Here is a 15,056-nt window from a genome sequence, read left to right as displayed (position 1 = left end):
GAGGGTTCCATGAAATCCATCGGTGGTAGAGGAAGGAGGCGGGAGAAAGCAAAGTGGGAAACCTCTAGGATTGGATGAAAAGCAAAAGGAGAACTACATACTTCTTTTACACTGGTAGGTAGAGGATAGTTGACATTTAACATTAGGGCCAGCCGAACGGCGCGGTGGTTAAGAACTGGCTTGGGACATTTAACATTAACAGTAAATAGAGATAGCTTACAAGCAACAAGATAAAAATGAGGAGTTTGGTGCATGTGACTTACTCCTCTGAGGAGGCTGTAAAAGATCACTCTGGCTTTCAAAGGTGTATAATATCCTAGACGCACAAGAACAATAGTAGGGCTCATGTAAGGTAAACATTCAACTTACTAAGGAAGCTATAGGCCCAGGGCTGACTACCCACCATGACCTGCGCCGTTAGGAATTCAGGGTCAGATCACCCTGTGTGACCTTTGGTCACTGAGCTTGTCAGGTTTGCTATAGCCCCCTTTTCACTCACCGAACAAAGAGGAACAGAAGAAATCGTTGAAATAATAATGGCTGAGAATTTTCCAAAATTACTGACAAACACCAAAACCACAGGTCCAGGAAGCTTAGAAAACCCCAAGCAGGATAAATACCTTAAAATTTACACCGAGTCATATCATACTCAAACTCCAGAAAATCAAAAACAAAGATAAAATCTTAAAAGAACTCAGAGAATAATAAAATGCTGCACCTAGAGAAGAACAAGGATTAGAATTACACTGGGCTTCTCCTCAGAAACCATGCAAGCAAGAAGACAGTGGAGTGAATTAGGTGTTGAAAGAAAAAGCCCACCAACCTAGAATTCTGCTGCCGGCAAAATTATCCTTCAAAAGTGAAGGAGAACTAGACTTTCTCACACAAACAAAAATAGAAGGAATTCATTGTCAGTAGGCCTACCTGACAAGAAATACTAGAAGTTCTTCAGAGAGAAGGAAAATTATATAGGTCAGAAACTCAGACTTACATAAAGAAAGAAAGTGTTTAAGAATGCATACACAAAGGTGAAAAATTCTAATCAACAACTGAAGGTGAAATAGATTCTAATAATCAAAAACTAGCAATTTCTAGCACGTGTCGTACTATACCAGTATGTTTAGAATTGCTGGTTTGGTAGCGAGCTTCCTTCCATCATTATAGCTCTTTTTTTTTATTGCTGCTAACCAAAAACAACAAGACAAAACACTGTGACAATGAGAAAAGTGACACAGTCATGTGATTTGGTTTTCATGTAAGATTAAATCTAGGTGGGGATAGAGGTGAGGGGACTGAATTCTTCCAACTTCCCCAACCCTTACCATGAATATTCGGGAAATATTCACTGAAATATTCATTGAAATAACAGACCAACTTTTATTTCTTTTATTGGAGTTAGACAAACTAAAAGAGTATTTCCTCTCTATTTGGTTGCCATTTGTTGAGCCATCATCTTTGTCATTAATACTGAGAACACACTTTGGTAAACAATTTTCTAAAGCAGAGACCAGCAAACTGGCTCCACCACGTGTTTTGTAAATAAAGTTTTATTGGAACACAGCTACACTCATTCATTGATGCCCTGTATTGTTTATACAGATTGTATTATTTGTTGTGTATTATATCAGTTATACAGCTGCTTTTGTGCTGCAATGGCAAATGCCACAGAGATCATCTGAGCAGGAAGACCTAGAATGTTTACTATCTGGCCCTTTACAGAGCACATTTGCTCATCCTTGTGCTAAAGGAGGAAAGTGGATGCTAGTTTATGGAAATTGGCACCCACCCCCATCTTTTGTTCTTGCCCTACTGTGCACTGTGCAAACTAGATAGTGAGACCTAAATAAAATGGTGGTCTTATGATGACGCCTTTTAAATACTGACCTCCATAACTACCTCAGGATAATAAACTGGTCTTGTCTCTTTCTTATAGTGGAGCAAAACATTGGTGTGCTGTCCCACAACACTTGGATCTCCCCTCAGTAGGAAAGTGACCAACCTTTAGATTTCCGCTTCTGTGGAGTTTGTGGTCCTGGTAGAGAAAATGTATTTTTTCCCATTCTACCCAGTACCTGCCTGGAATGAAAGTAAGGTGATAAAGCATCTTACCTTATCGTAGAGCAGGGTGTGTGTAACTTGTCAGTTCAACACACAGGTTTATCATAAACTTACAAGACGTCAGGCACTGTCCTGGATGCTGGGTACAAGATGAGTGAGACACAATCACAGCCGTAGGCAAGTTAAATGTTTACCTTAAAGAGAAGCTTAGTTCCTCATCACAGCAGTGAAGTTGGGCTACATCTTGGACTGTAATCAGATATCTGTTTGCTTCTGATAGAGCCTATACAATCAAAAACAAAATGAGAAACGTACATAAATTTTTAGAAAATAAAAAGTCCCACTACTACAGAACCACTCTGTATCCCAGAATATATGTGTTGAGTAAAACTCAGTTCAATTATGAAAAAACGAATGTTTTTAATGTTTATAAAATAGGCTTTCTTTGGAAAGACCACAGCATTGACAATGAAAATTACATTTTAGGGTGTTGTCTCATCTTTTATACTACTGAAATAGTTTTATTTATAAACACTTTCCTAGTATCAAACATGAAGTGGGGGTGGGATGAGTAAGAAGCAAACTATCAAGAAAAGGAAGTGAATGAGTTGTTACAAATGAAGAAGTCAGGCCCTTGTGCTGATGTAACCATGGAGATGAGCACTTGGTGTGAGCAGAGATCCAGAGCTTAAGTTCAGTGGACTCAGTGAGTTCCGAGATTTTGGACTTTTGTAATCCAGTCAACCCCACTTCTCTTTCCCTACCAAAATGTGCAGATCTAAATTATGACAAAACAACGCCATCTTGCTTCCCCATTTTAACCAAATAAAAATAATAGCTCCGATCAACCGATACTTTCATTCAATATAATTCATATATTGATCTCCTATTATATGCCAAACACTAGAAGACAAATAAATCACAGCTCACTCCTGATAGAGTTCTCAGTCTTGTGAATAACGGATTGCAATAAAATGCGACAGATGTTCAGGTTGCTGCAGAATACCCTGGAAGGGGCGATTCACGACTGGAGATGTTGGGGGAATCTACAAAGAAGATGTTGATTGAGCTGGGTTTTTAAAGGGTGAATAGGAGTTGATCCAGCAGAGTAGTAAAGGAAGGTAATTTTTGACAAGGAAGAGAACGGGCAAAGCACAAATGTGTAAAGAGAGGCTACCGTAACTGGAGAATTGGGAGTAGATCTGTATGGTTTGATCATAAGGTGGTAGGTGAGGCAGTAAGAATGTAGAGTGGGATGATATTCTGTAGTAACAGGTAGCCAACAGTGGACATCTAAAGGTTTTTTCAGGTGTCCTCAGTGTGCAAAATCCTACACCTGGGACTATGCATGGGGAGATAGAAAACAACAGAAGACATGGCCCCTTTCCTCAATGCACATCATGATCACATTAGTACCGAGCAAGGAACTAAGACTACAGAAAGGTTACAGGCTGGGGTCAAGCCCACTGCGCCTCTTCTCATCTAGCATCCTTGCAGATAAGAAGGATGTGAAATGTGAGAACTTGGCAGCACCAGGCACTCCACAGATGTTAGCTGATTCGGAATCTGTATGTCTCCTTTTGCCAATGATATGAGGTTTTATTCATGAGCATGATCTGTAGCAAGTACATCAGAATACGTACAGGGCACCCCCAGATGATTCTCTGTATATCCAACAGCTGATCTTTCATACCAATGTTTTGCTTCATCTAGAAAAAATGATTATAGGCAAAATAAAATTGTGAAATTGTTATATATAAAAATACATTTAACATACTTTATGGCATTTGAAATAGGGCATGGTATTTTCATAAACTATAATAACAATCTCAATTTCATGTACCCAATGTTTTAAAACAAAGGCAAGTGAGAAGACTGTATTCAAAACGCATCTTTTGGGCATAATGTGTTATCAGTTTACATTCAGCCTGGACACACGTGCAGTATGCACATCACAACTATATTTTCAGAATGATAGTCCTGTGGTCCAAGATGCTGAGTTCTTTCAGAGAGCAATTATGACCTCAGTACTTACTCAGGCAGGGAATCTAATATATTAAGAAGTACTTTCAGAAACAAAGGATTTTACTTTTTTTGTTTTAGTTATCTAGAAAAATCAATCCAAATACTCTGTTCTTCAAACTTTCATATGAATAAATGTTTTATTGTACTTGTATGGTTATCTGAAAACATTCTGGTCTCATCTCATCTTGTGTGGCTTGGAATAGATGCTGTTCGTGCTCAAAGTCTTCAAACACAACAATTTCACATTAAAGGGATGAAAGACTTTGAAAAACACCACAAGAGGATCTTTGGGTTAGAGTACCATAAAAGCACTGTAACATTTTTAAAGGACACAGATTCTTATCAGCAACCTACCTGATCTATAAAACCTTTATATTTTTTGATTTGGTCAATTGCAGTGGTCAAGTCCGCACGGTCAACATGTTCTGCAGGAGTATGAAGCCTCAGAGCATAGAGAAGATTAACGTATTCTTCAAATCTTCGGGATGGGTACAAGAGCAGCTCCTGCAGGCTGTGCGAGGTACAGAGAAGGGAACCCCAGTCTCTTCCTGAAGGTCAAAGGGTGCCCTGTCCTTGGGGTGCCCCAGCTATGCTCTCCCTCAGAACTTACCTCAGCATTTTAGTAAGAGTGGTCTTATCATGCCTCTTCAGGAAAGCGCGAAATGCTGGTATCATTTCTTTGCACTGAAGGTGAGCATTATATTGTCAAAACTTTGCTGTATAAGACAGTTGTAAAGTGTTCTGTTCCACCAGGCAAACATGATCTATGAAGCACTCAAAGCAAGAGGGCAACACCTACAGCTAATCAAAGTATTATTGTACTATTGGTGTTCATTAATATATGAAGTATAGTCTATTAGTTATACCCTAGACCTAACCCTAGTCATTGAACGTAATCAGCATACACAAATGAAAATGGGTTTGGCAACCGGGTTGGCTTGGATTAGAATTACAATTCTAATTCTACCTAATTCTATGTGATCTTGTCAAGTTACTTCTTGGAGCCTCAGTTTTCTCACGGATATCGTACCTAACTCTTGTGGTGAAAGAAATAACAATCCTGTCATAAATGCCTGTCACGCAGTAAACGTGATTTCCTTACAGTAAGAGACTATTCATGGTATTCACCTATAAGACCGCTGTTAATTATGTGTAACATTATAAAGATGTGCCACTATATTGAGCATCTGTTTTAAAATGTATTCATTCATCACCATTAGAATACCCAGGAACTTACCTCATTTTCTCAGTAGGTACATGCCTAAAAGATGCCACTGATGCTAATTTCTAGAAATGAAATAGTCACTGATTTCAAAAATATTCATAGCTAACAATTATTGAGTACTTACTTATATGCACATGCTATGCTAGTGAAACAGGTATTATTATTATCCATAACTATAAAAATTTTGGCACGCATTGGTTCCTGATAATATGTGACACTTTGCTCCAATTCTTGTCCTCAAGGTAAGTTCTATGAAATTGCCTTATTCATGCAATTGTCACATAAGTGAGTTGTCCAGCAGTGGTCAACTCTCTAGGTGGGGTGAGAGGAGTTCTATGAAGGGAGACGTCAGGAGTTGTCCAGAGGCCTCCCAATCTGCAGGCCTTTCCTTGAGGGCCTCAGTGCAGACAGGGGACACGACCAAAGGGGACACAGTGGACAATGGCAGAAGTGCACCACCATGTCCCAAGGTAGCCTCTTCTGCTACACTTTTAATACAAATTGAGAAGGGAAGAAAGAGGGATCTTACTGTCATCAGAAGAGATCCCAACAAGAGCAGCAAGTGATGCAGAGAGAACCGTGTATTCCTGCTTAGCCTACATGTGGCATAAGTCACAACAGGGAAAGCTGTTTATCCTGAACTCTTCACGGAATGTAAAACAAAGAAATTCCTGATTCAAAGTTAGATGTCACAGATTGAGTATCCTTATTCCAAGAAACATATGGATTATTAATTCCTTTTCTTTATCAGAGAACTGAGCTTGTCCGTCACGAAAGATTGTAGCGGCAGAGTGGATTCGGTTAGGTTCTACCTAACCATTAAACATATTCCTGCACCCGAGCCACAGGGTACCTGTGGCCGATGGAAGCCTGACAGTTTACATGAGGGTTACTTCAGCCCAACAACCAGTTCCTCAACCTGCTGTGTCAAGCACTGTGCTAGCTGCTAGCGATACAAAATTCAATAAGTCAGGGTCCCCGTCCTCAAAGAGTCCACAGTAAACCAGAGGAGAAGATCTGGGAACGAAAAGTAGTGAAGTCGTTCCTATTAATTCTGGTCCTTTGGATTATACACAAAACTTCCTTTCAAGCTCAGAAGGTCTAATAAATGTCTGGATGGTAACTGAATCATTTACCTTCTCAATCGTTTTCAGAACAACAGGGTAATTGTTGAAGAAATTGGTATATATGTTCAACTGGCTTCCAAACTTGATGAATATTTCTCCCACACAGTGAGCTGGGCCCCAGTCCTGCAGCCTGTCTCTCAGGTTATCTAGAAACTGCCTGTGATAGGAGAAAAGCATGACCATGAAATATAGGCCAGTGACAACTTGTAAGCTTAAAAAATAGTGGTCATTAGTACAGCCTGGTTCAGCCTAGTCAGTTATGGCAGGGCTTTTGTCAAATACTTTTGTCTTGAGAATAGCGGTACAGATTTGACAGAAAAGGAGGAGCTAGGAAGAGAGGAAGTGGGTTCACCTTGGCCCTTTGAGCCAGAACCCCAGGCTGGCCTCCACAGGCTGCCCCCACTGTCCCAGTCCCAAACTGGCCAGGCAGGTACTGGTAGGGATAGGTTTCTTACAGTCCTCAGAGCAGAGTGCTCAGCTCACTTCAAACGTCATAACCTTCCCCTGGCCCATTTCTCCTCGGATCAAAGGTTATCCCTCATTCAGCCATCCTAGGCCTTGAACTATCAGGCCTAGTTCAACCTCTTCATTGTGTGGGGGTGGAGCCCACTGAGGGTAAGGAAGTCGTTCCACGTTATCTAGAGTTTCTGGCAGAAAAGCACAAGCTCAGTTCGTCTTACTTTACCACCGGTGCAAATGATCACTTTCCCCTGTGTATGATTGCATACTTTAAACGTGCTGTTACTAAGCTGACCCCCGGCCTTGGGTTCTCTAAGCAAAGTATCTTAGTGACTTAACCCCATTAAATGCTTTGGTTCCTTTCCCATGACAAACACTGCTGTCTTGTCTTTTGCATGAACAGTATATTGAATACAGAATCCCCAGGCACTGAACTCCTGTCCATGCACCATGGCTTTGAACTGAGGAAGGGATAAGGCCCTAAGAATCAGCCCAGTGGCAAGAAGCCTCTCTCTTCTGTGAGATGATCAGGGTCCCCAAGAGGGGCAGAGAATGACTGAGCCTCTACAGCTTTTGAAACGGTTAAGTGTGGGTTCCTCCCACTGCATAATGAGGATTTCAGAAAATCCCTACTCAGGGATTACCTGTTGAGACCTAAAATCCGCAGGATATCCGAGAAAATGGTCTGGATATTTGCAGCACTCAGAATTGCTCTGTTTGATGACAGTGCTGCTTTCAGTGGCATTGCATAAACATCTCTCACAACTTCCAGCATCTGCACGTATTTCCTCTCACTCTGTAAAAGTTCCCCGACAACTCTAGTTCGCTTTGCAGCCGAGTCCATCTGGAGCTTTCTTTCCTGTAGAGGAGCATTAAGAACTCATAGGGAAATCATGAAAGTCATGATGACAGCCTCAACAAGCCTGCAAGTCAAAGGAGACAGAAATGGATGTACCGAGCAGTCAGGCAGTCACTCTGAGGTCCCCCTTTCAGGTTTGTGACATACAGGGTGGAAGGGAACCTTGACAGGGGACTATGGAGGACCCTGCTGACCATCGCTTGTATCACCAAGTAGCCCTGCGTATCAGGTCAGTGTGATGCTGGAGCAGAGATGGGACTATAATCTTGGGTCCTAACCAGGGCAGACTGAGATTTACTGTGTAGAGCATATAAAATATATGAGATATATTGGACTGAGGTTTGCAAAACAAGTTGTTTACTAGTAGGGACGTGAGCTAGGTCACACGTGTGAGACTGATAAGAGTGAAGTGAAAAACATGTTTTTGTGTGAAATTGAGCATAACAAAATTGAGTGATAAACACGTTCACCAAAACGACTTCTGGTTATCACCTGAGAAGTAAACAAGTCCAAGGAAAAGGGGATAAAAATAGAATTCCAGAGCAATGCCATGAGCAGTCTGACTGGGCGCTCCAGCTAAGACCCTCTGCGAGGTGCAGGTAGTGATACTCCGGGACTCTCCGAAGTTCTTCGTGCAAGACCAGCTGCCTCAGACCCATCGAGGCCCAGTCGTCTCTCCCAGACCAGGGACCTTCTCCATCTCAATTGACTCTGGGACTTGGTTCATTATTAAATTCTATTCTATGCTGTATTTACCTCTGTGCTTACGAGAGCATTGGCCTCTGGAGGGACATTGGTTCCCCAATAAAGCTGTGTTCCTCACTCTATCTGAACCTGTGTGTCGGGACTTTGTTCCCCACTCACATCACGAGTACCATGCAGGGACGTAGGGCCCTGCTGAGGGGTTAATGTCCCCTTGACTTTCAGGAAGAGACTGAAATGTGGCGACTGCCCTTCCAGGCACTCGTGACATTTACGTTTCTCCATTTGCCCATCTGAATACGTGTTCAGTGTCGTGTGCTAGTCACTGGCTGGACAAGGATGAGAGGACAGAGTCAGTTTTGCCTTCACAGAGGTGACGCTGTGGTGAGGAAACCTTGGGGCGGCCCACTCTTGTTTGTTTTCCTATTGGGTTGTCGGAAAAGTCATGATGTATTTTTGCAACGAAACACAGAAAAAATACGTCATGACTTTTCCAATAACCGAATATTTCTTTTCCCCGGTACTGTTTTATTGATTATCCTGAGGACAGAAGAGCTGGAGTGAGCCAGCCCTCTCATTGTCAGCTGACTTGCTTCCCACAGGCGTATTATGAAACATAGAAACTCATGCTCTTCTTTCAGTATTTAGGAAAAAGCACCTAACTTGGGAACTGGGAACCCATCGCTCCTGAGTAGCTATGTTTTCCATACTTCAAAGTCCTGTTTTATTTTTTAATGCAGAGAGAAGAATCATACACTGGTGTATAGAAATTCCACACCCTCTTATTGTGTGGGCAATGTTTATGTTTGGAGAAATTAATTTTCACTACTGGGGCTTGATCATTCTTTTCCTTTTATCGGTACTTCCCAAAGTTATAAAATGAGCATCTTTACAATAGAAAACAATTATAACATTTAAATTTCTAAAATTGTACTTGAGCCTAGAAGTATCACTCTTAGAACACAATTTTCTTTCCCCCCCAGTCCTAAGTATGCCCCATACTGCCCCAAAGAAAATATGACAACAGTAAAGTGTAATGTCATGTGATCTTCACCCAAAATAAGTCAACCAGAAGTCCATGAACTAAAATTAAAATGTAATAGTAATTTAAGAGAAAAAATAGAAAACTCACTGTGTTCGAAATACTATAAACACACTGTTCTTATTAAGCTTTATCTCCCAAATACACGGTCTGTATAAAATGCCTTTTTAGATATTCATAATGAGCTAAAAAAAAGTACATCTGTGGCCCACTTGGCAGTTGGTTTGTGGCCCATATTATATATTTTTATGTATATTTACATACTTTTAAAAATATCGGAGTTATCCAACATGTATAATCATTTTGACTTAAGGTTTCAGTGGTCAAAGCTTTCGTAGTCTCAAAACCGTTGTCAGGTATTATTACCCACAGTCAGATGAGATACGGTCATATTTATTCACTGCACTATGTAAATACCCTCCTCTTTGGTTATTCCCGGGGATGGGCAAGTGACACTGGTGCCCAAGGACAGCGGTCTGCACTGTCTGCAGTGGATGGATTCACCCAGGGTCTTGTCTGTAGGGCTAGAAAACAGCCTTGGGGCTGAGGTCAGGGCCACAGGAGTCAAGTTTCTTTCTGACAGTTGTCTGACCTTAGAGAAGTCATTTAAGTGTTCTAACTTTACTTCCTCATCTACAAAATGTGGTTACTAACACCTACCCTACAGGATTCTGAGAATGAAATATGATAACAAATGTGGACATGAGTTGAAGAAATGCCAAACAGCGTGCGTGTACCGTGTATTAGGGTCGGCCGGGACCACGCCTCTGCTTGTACTGCAGCCTCCTCCATGCACTACCCTTTCGGAACAGAAAGACGGAGCCCTAAATGTGATATTGATTATACTCAATGTTTGAAGTCAGACCATAGGTTGGTGCGCCGGTTAGGAACTGTGAACCTTTTTATGTGCATGAGCCATTTCTTTAAATGCCATCCTAGTGTCATATTAGAAAATCATGGAACAGCAGAGATGGCTCTTGCTTCCAAGGTGTTACACCTCCATCCTCTTGGCTAAACTTCTTTTCAGACCAGGACGTTTTCAAGAGAAAAATCAACTGACAGGATTCCCCCCAATTACATTTGGGAGTTTTTTTTTTCCCCGAAGGGAAACTTTCAAGAAAAAAGAAGACCTAACCAAAATGAAGGCCGAAGTGGGGTCTTTTGTTGTTGTTGTTTGGTTTTGGTCAGGAGAAAAACAAATGGAAAATTTTATTACATAATGTGTGGCTTACCAGCTGAACCAGCACCTCAAAATTTGGATCATTTTTTTCGCTGAGACTTGACTTTTTGTCCTGAGGATTGTCTTCCAAAATGTTTCTTTCCTGAGGATTGAATGTAGATTTGATTATTTGGATGCAGGCCTCGGGGTGTCTTACCTCAGTGCCCAGTCTGTGCCCACAGGAGCCTTTCGCTAGCTCTGCCTTCGGCCATGGATTCCACGATGCAGCACTGGACGGAAGTTGGTGCCTCCCTTAAATTACATCTTATGTTAAAACAAAACAAAATAACAAAACAAACAAAAAAACCTTTCACTTCCTTTGAACTGCAAGATACTTGAGAAGCTCTGTTCAGGGCGGCTTCCTTTTCCCCTGGGAGCCAGGGGAGTGATTCTGCTCTTCAGTAGCTCCTCACGGCCTGAAGGAATCCCACACAACCTTGAGTCCAGGCCTCTGCCTCCGCTCTGCTGTCTCCTGTCAGTCCAGGGCAAACAGGTTATCTTACTTTGAAGATGCCAGGGAAAACAGCTCACAGCACTTTGTAAAATTCACCCCTTTTTTCACCTAATGAAAATGTGTCAGAAACCATTCGCATGCCCTTTCTAGACCTGTTTCCACGTGTAAACATGGCTTAGTCTTTCTTTGTTTTATTGTGTTAATTGTTCTTGTGGCTCCCTTATAAATTAGCACTTTAAAAAAAAAGTCGCACCTGCTGCAGTTCACCCCAGCAATGCACAATGGTCCCACGTTTGTGCTGAGAACTAAGGAGGATTAATGGCCAATTACTGCTGCCCTTCCTAGTCAAAGATAAAACGAGCCCTGGTAACCCCTTGATGTCCAAGGGTGAGACTGGAAGGAAAGCATCTATTTGTAACCAAGACTCCTTTTGGCTCACTCAGGCAAAAACAAAATTTTATTTTGTATCTGCAGCCATTCCTTCTGGCCGCCTGCAGGTTTTGTATCAGGCCCCCGCCTGCAGCCAGCTGCTTCTCCCTGGTCAGCAGGAGGCCCCACCTGAGCCGGGTGCTTTGTGTCTGTTCCAGAGTCGGTCGTCATTTCTGCGTCTTCCCCACTGTGGCCGTGCCTTATCAGCCCACCAGGTATTTTTATATTCAGGCTTGGGGGGTGGGGGGGAGTGGGATCTACTTCGAGTTTTAACAAAATAATTCAAAACCTCTATGCGTGGGACACTGTCTTTCAAAATAAATAATAGTGCTGATTATTTATATAGAGACATGAGAACTTCTCAACCCATCTGTGGTGACACCTATAGTCGTGCAGGTAGACGTGGTTGCAGACACAAAATGAAAATTAAACTCAAACTGTCTGGTCCACAATTAAGAGACCCCAAACAGCCCAGAATCATACTGTGGTTCTCACAGGTAAGGGAGGCACCCAGTCACCCTGTTGTGAAGCTCACATGAGAGCTTCTGCATTAAAGCTCAGGCTTTGGCATGGACCCTAGACCCCCTGGTTACTGCAGAGGAGCTTGCACACACTGGGGCTTGGTTTCTTCGCTCCCTCTGTGGCAGCTATTCTCATTACATATAAAGTGTTCCTTGTGGGTAGGGAAGTGATTTGGCATAGTAATTTTTAATTTTGATTGAACCTAAAACCAGCACGTTCTCACATATATATTAGACATCTAATTATCAGGATTTGTAAAGACTATTTTCAGATTAAGATGCCATTCCTGATTTTGTCTTCAGGGAGGAATTCAGAGGAAGTAACAAGAGCACATTTGTAAGAAACAGTTGTTGGGGGGTGGCCTTCGCCCTGACTCTCTCCGCCACATGTAGGGGAGACCTGTCACCACAGGGCAGGCATGTTTTCTAGGTGGGAGCAGAGGCAGGTACTGCGTTTGCCAGAGAATTCCTAGGCTTCGCTGGTGCTTCTCCTAGAAAACGCTTGGCTGCCTAGATTAGGGGCCAGGAATAGTTGTGACAATGCCAGGCAGAGCAGGGGCAACTAAGATTCTGGCTGTGACCCATCACCATGGTTGGATGGTATCAGTGTAAACAGTGCAGGCGCAAAAAACCCAGGAGTCACTATTGATCGGGCGGCCAGATGATACTAGATGATAGATAGATAGATAGATAGATAGATAGATAGATAGATAGATAGATAGAGGGAGGGAGATAGATAATAATGATAGATAGATAGATAGATAGATAGATATAGGGAGGGAGATAGATAATAATGATAGATAGATAGATAGATAGATAGATAGATAGATAGATAGATAGATAGATATAGGGAGGGAGATAGATCATAATGATGATAGATAGATAGATAGATAGATAGATAGATAGATAGATACAGGGAGATAGATAGATAATGATGATAGATAGATAGATGATAGATGATAGATAGATAGATAGATAGATAGATAGATAGATAGATAGATAGATGTATCTTTATGTGTGNTGTGTGTGTGTGTGTGTGTGTGTGTGTGTGTGTGTGTCTATATCCAGTCCTGGATTTAGCCGACAAGCCCTCTTACATAAGCACCTATGGAAGGCTCTTGAAAACAATTATCTCAGCAGAAGCCATTACTTTCCAGTCCTAAAGCTGCTGTGAGGTTTGTGTGCTCTTCTGGACAAATATCTACAGTTTTAAAAATAAACCCTAATGTGTGGAGTAGTAACTCAGTTTCTCTATTTTATCCTAATTCAGCTGTGGTTTTTCCTCCTGGGGGTCCCCAACTTTGTTTTATGGGCTTTGTGCATGAGCTCTTAATTGTTAAATAGAAAATAACACTTATTTTTTTCTAATTTGATTTTTAAAATATATCAATTTAAGAAAATTTAAAAATATCAAAGAGATTTCTAGGCATTAAGGAGTTTCACATTTCTGTAGTTTCATTACAAGCAGTTGATATAACACTAGCAGGCCCGATTCCCAGCACTGAGGCAACTTTTAGCTCAAACTTTCTGCATTAGTTTATTAAAGTGATTACATGTTTGGGTGAACAGTAGGTTGAAAAGACTTGATACAATGTGGATTTTATTTGGCAGAGGGCAGAGTGAAAGTGTCTGAGAGGAAAGGCACCAAGTGACTAGTCTTTGAGGTGTCAGAGAATCCAGAAATAGTTCTCACCAACAGTAAGTTCTTTCAAATGTAAAATTAACACTTCAGGGAGGAAGCACTGTAGTTTTGTCCCTATTGCTTTCTTCAAGTGTTCTTGCTCCAAAGAGGGGCATTTCTGGGGTCTGCATGTCTGGGGTTGGGGGTGACAGCTTGGCCTTTGGAATAAAGGCGGACAGAAGAACTCCCATAAGGTTTCCAGGGAGTCAGGAATGACCCAGCCGTCGTAAGGACTTCGGGAGAATTTGGAACCTGTGCAATGTGTTTACATTTGATTATTCCCTTTAGTGAACCAAGGGGAAACGAGTGGTATTACAGCCCCGGGCGTTATTTTTCAAAGGCTTTCACAGGCTGAAGGATGGATGGAGATGATAGCTACCCTTTGGGGAGGATAATCCCCAAGAATCTCAGAGATTTAGAGTGGCTTGCTGCTAGCGGCCCTCCTTGTCTGCCCTTCCCAGTATTGAACAGTCCTCTAAAGAAGTGTTGACAGTCTTCCTGAATATCAGGTTAATAGGGCAACAAGTGAGTTGCCTGCCATAACACGGCAAAAGGCCTTTGAGAAGCAGAAAGGGAACCTGGATTAAATACCTGCCCTGGTGTTCCCATCCAGTCCTGTGCCTTCTGCTAACAGGTACCAGTCATGCTGCATCATCTATTTATGGTTTTATCCACCTTGAAGGCAGGGACAACATCTTACTTTGCTGTCTCTTCCCAGGGTCTAGCCCAGTGCCTAGCACATGGTTAATTTTTGTAAATATTTAGGGAACCGAATGGAGAAGATGGGGGAGCTGGCCTCCGCCTGAGAAGTGGCCTGTTATGATTTCTTTTATATGTCAACTTGACTGGAGTAAGCAAACATTTGGTCAAATATTATTCTGGGTGTGTCTGTGAGGGTATTTTTGGATGAGACTGCCACTTAAATAGGTAGACTGAGTAAAGCAGATTGCTCTCCTGCGTGTGGGTGGGCCTCGTCCAATCGGTTGAAGGCCCATAAAACCAAAAGGCTGTAGCTCACTTGAGTAAGAGAGACTTCCTCTTGTCTTGTGGCCTTCAGACTAGGACAACGGCTTATTCCTGACTTTGGGCTTGAACTGAAACATCAGCTCTTCTGGGGCCTTGGGCCTGCCAGCCTTCGGACTAGAACAGCACCATTGGCTCTCCTGGGTCTGCCTCTCCATGCAGATCTCAGTCTCCATTATTGTGTGAACCAATTCCTTATAATAAAGTTTTATACATTCTCTCTCTCTCTCTC

At 42.0% G+C, this 15,056-nt stretch overlaps 1 protein-coding gene across 1 annotated transcript in view; it reads right to left on the bottom strand.

Annotated features, from left to right (window-relative positions):
• Positions 1-15,056, bottom strand: part of ECT2L (epithelial cell transforming 2 like) — a 65,473-nt gene that overhangs the window by 10,580 nt on the left and 39,837 nt on the right. The window contains 7 exon segments of the mRNA XM_019648133.1: positions 2,253-2,341; positions 3,702-3,767; positions 4,438-4,594; positions 4,694-4,767; positions 6,445-6,592; positions 7,539-7,753; positions 10,730-10,819. Of these exon segments, the coding sequence (XP_019503678.1) occupies positions 2,253-2,341; positions 3,702-3,767; positions 4,438-4,594; positions 4,694-4,767; positions 6,445-6,592; positions 7,539-7,753; positions 10,730-10,819 (839 nt within the window).

The sequence above is a fragment of the Hipposideros armiger genome, unplaced genomic scaffold, assembly GCF_001890085.2.
Source record: "Hipposideros armiger isolate ML-2016 unplaced genomic scaffold, ASM189008v1 scaffold_120, whole genome shotgun sequence".
Classification (NCBI taxonomy): Eukaryota; Metazoa; Chordata; class Mammalia; order Chiroptera; family Hipposideridae; genus Hipposideros; species Hipposideros armiger.
The sequence above is the reverse complement of the archived record's forward strand: the minus strand, read 5'-3'. Positions and strand labels throughout refer to the sequence as shown.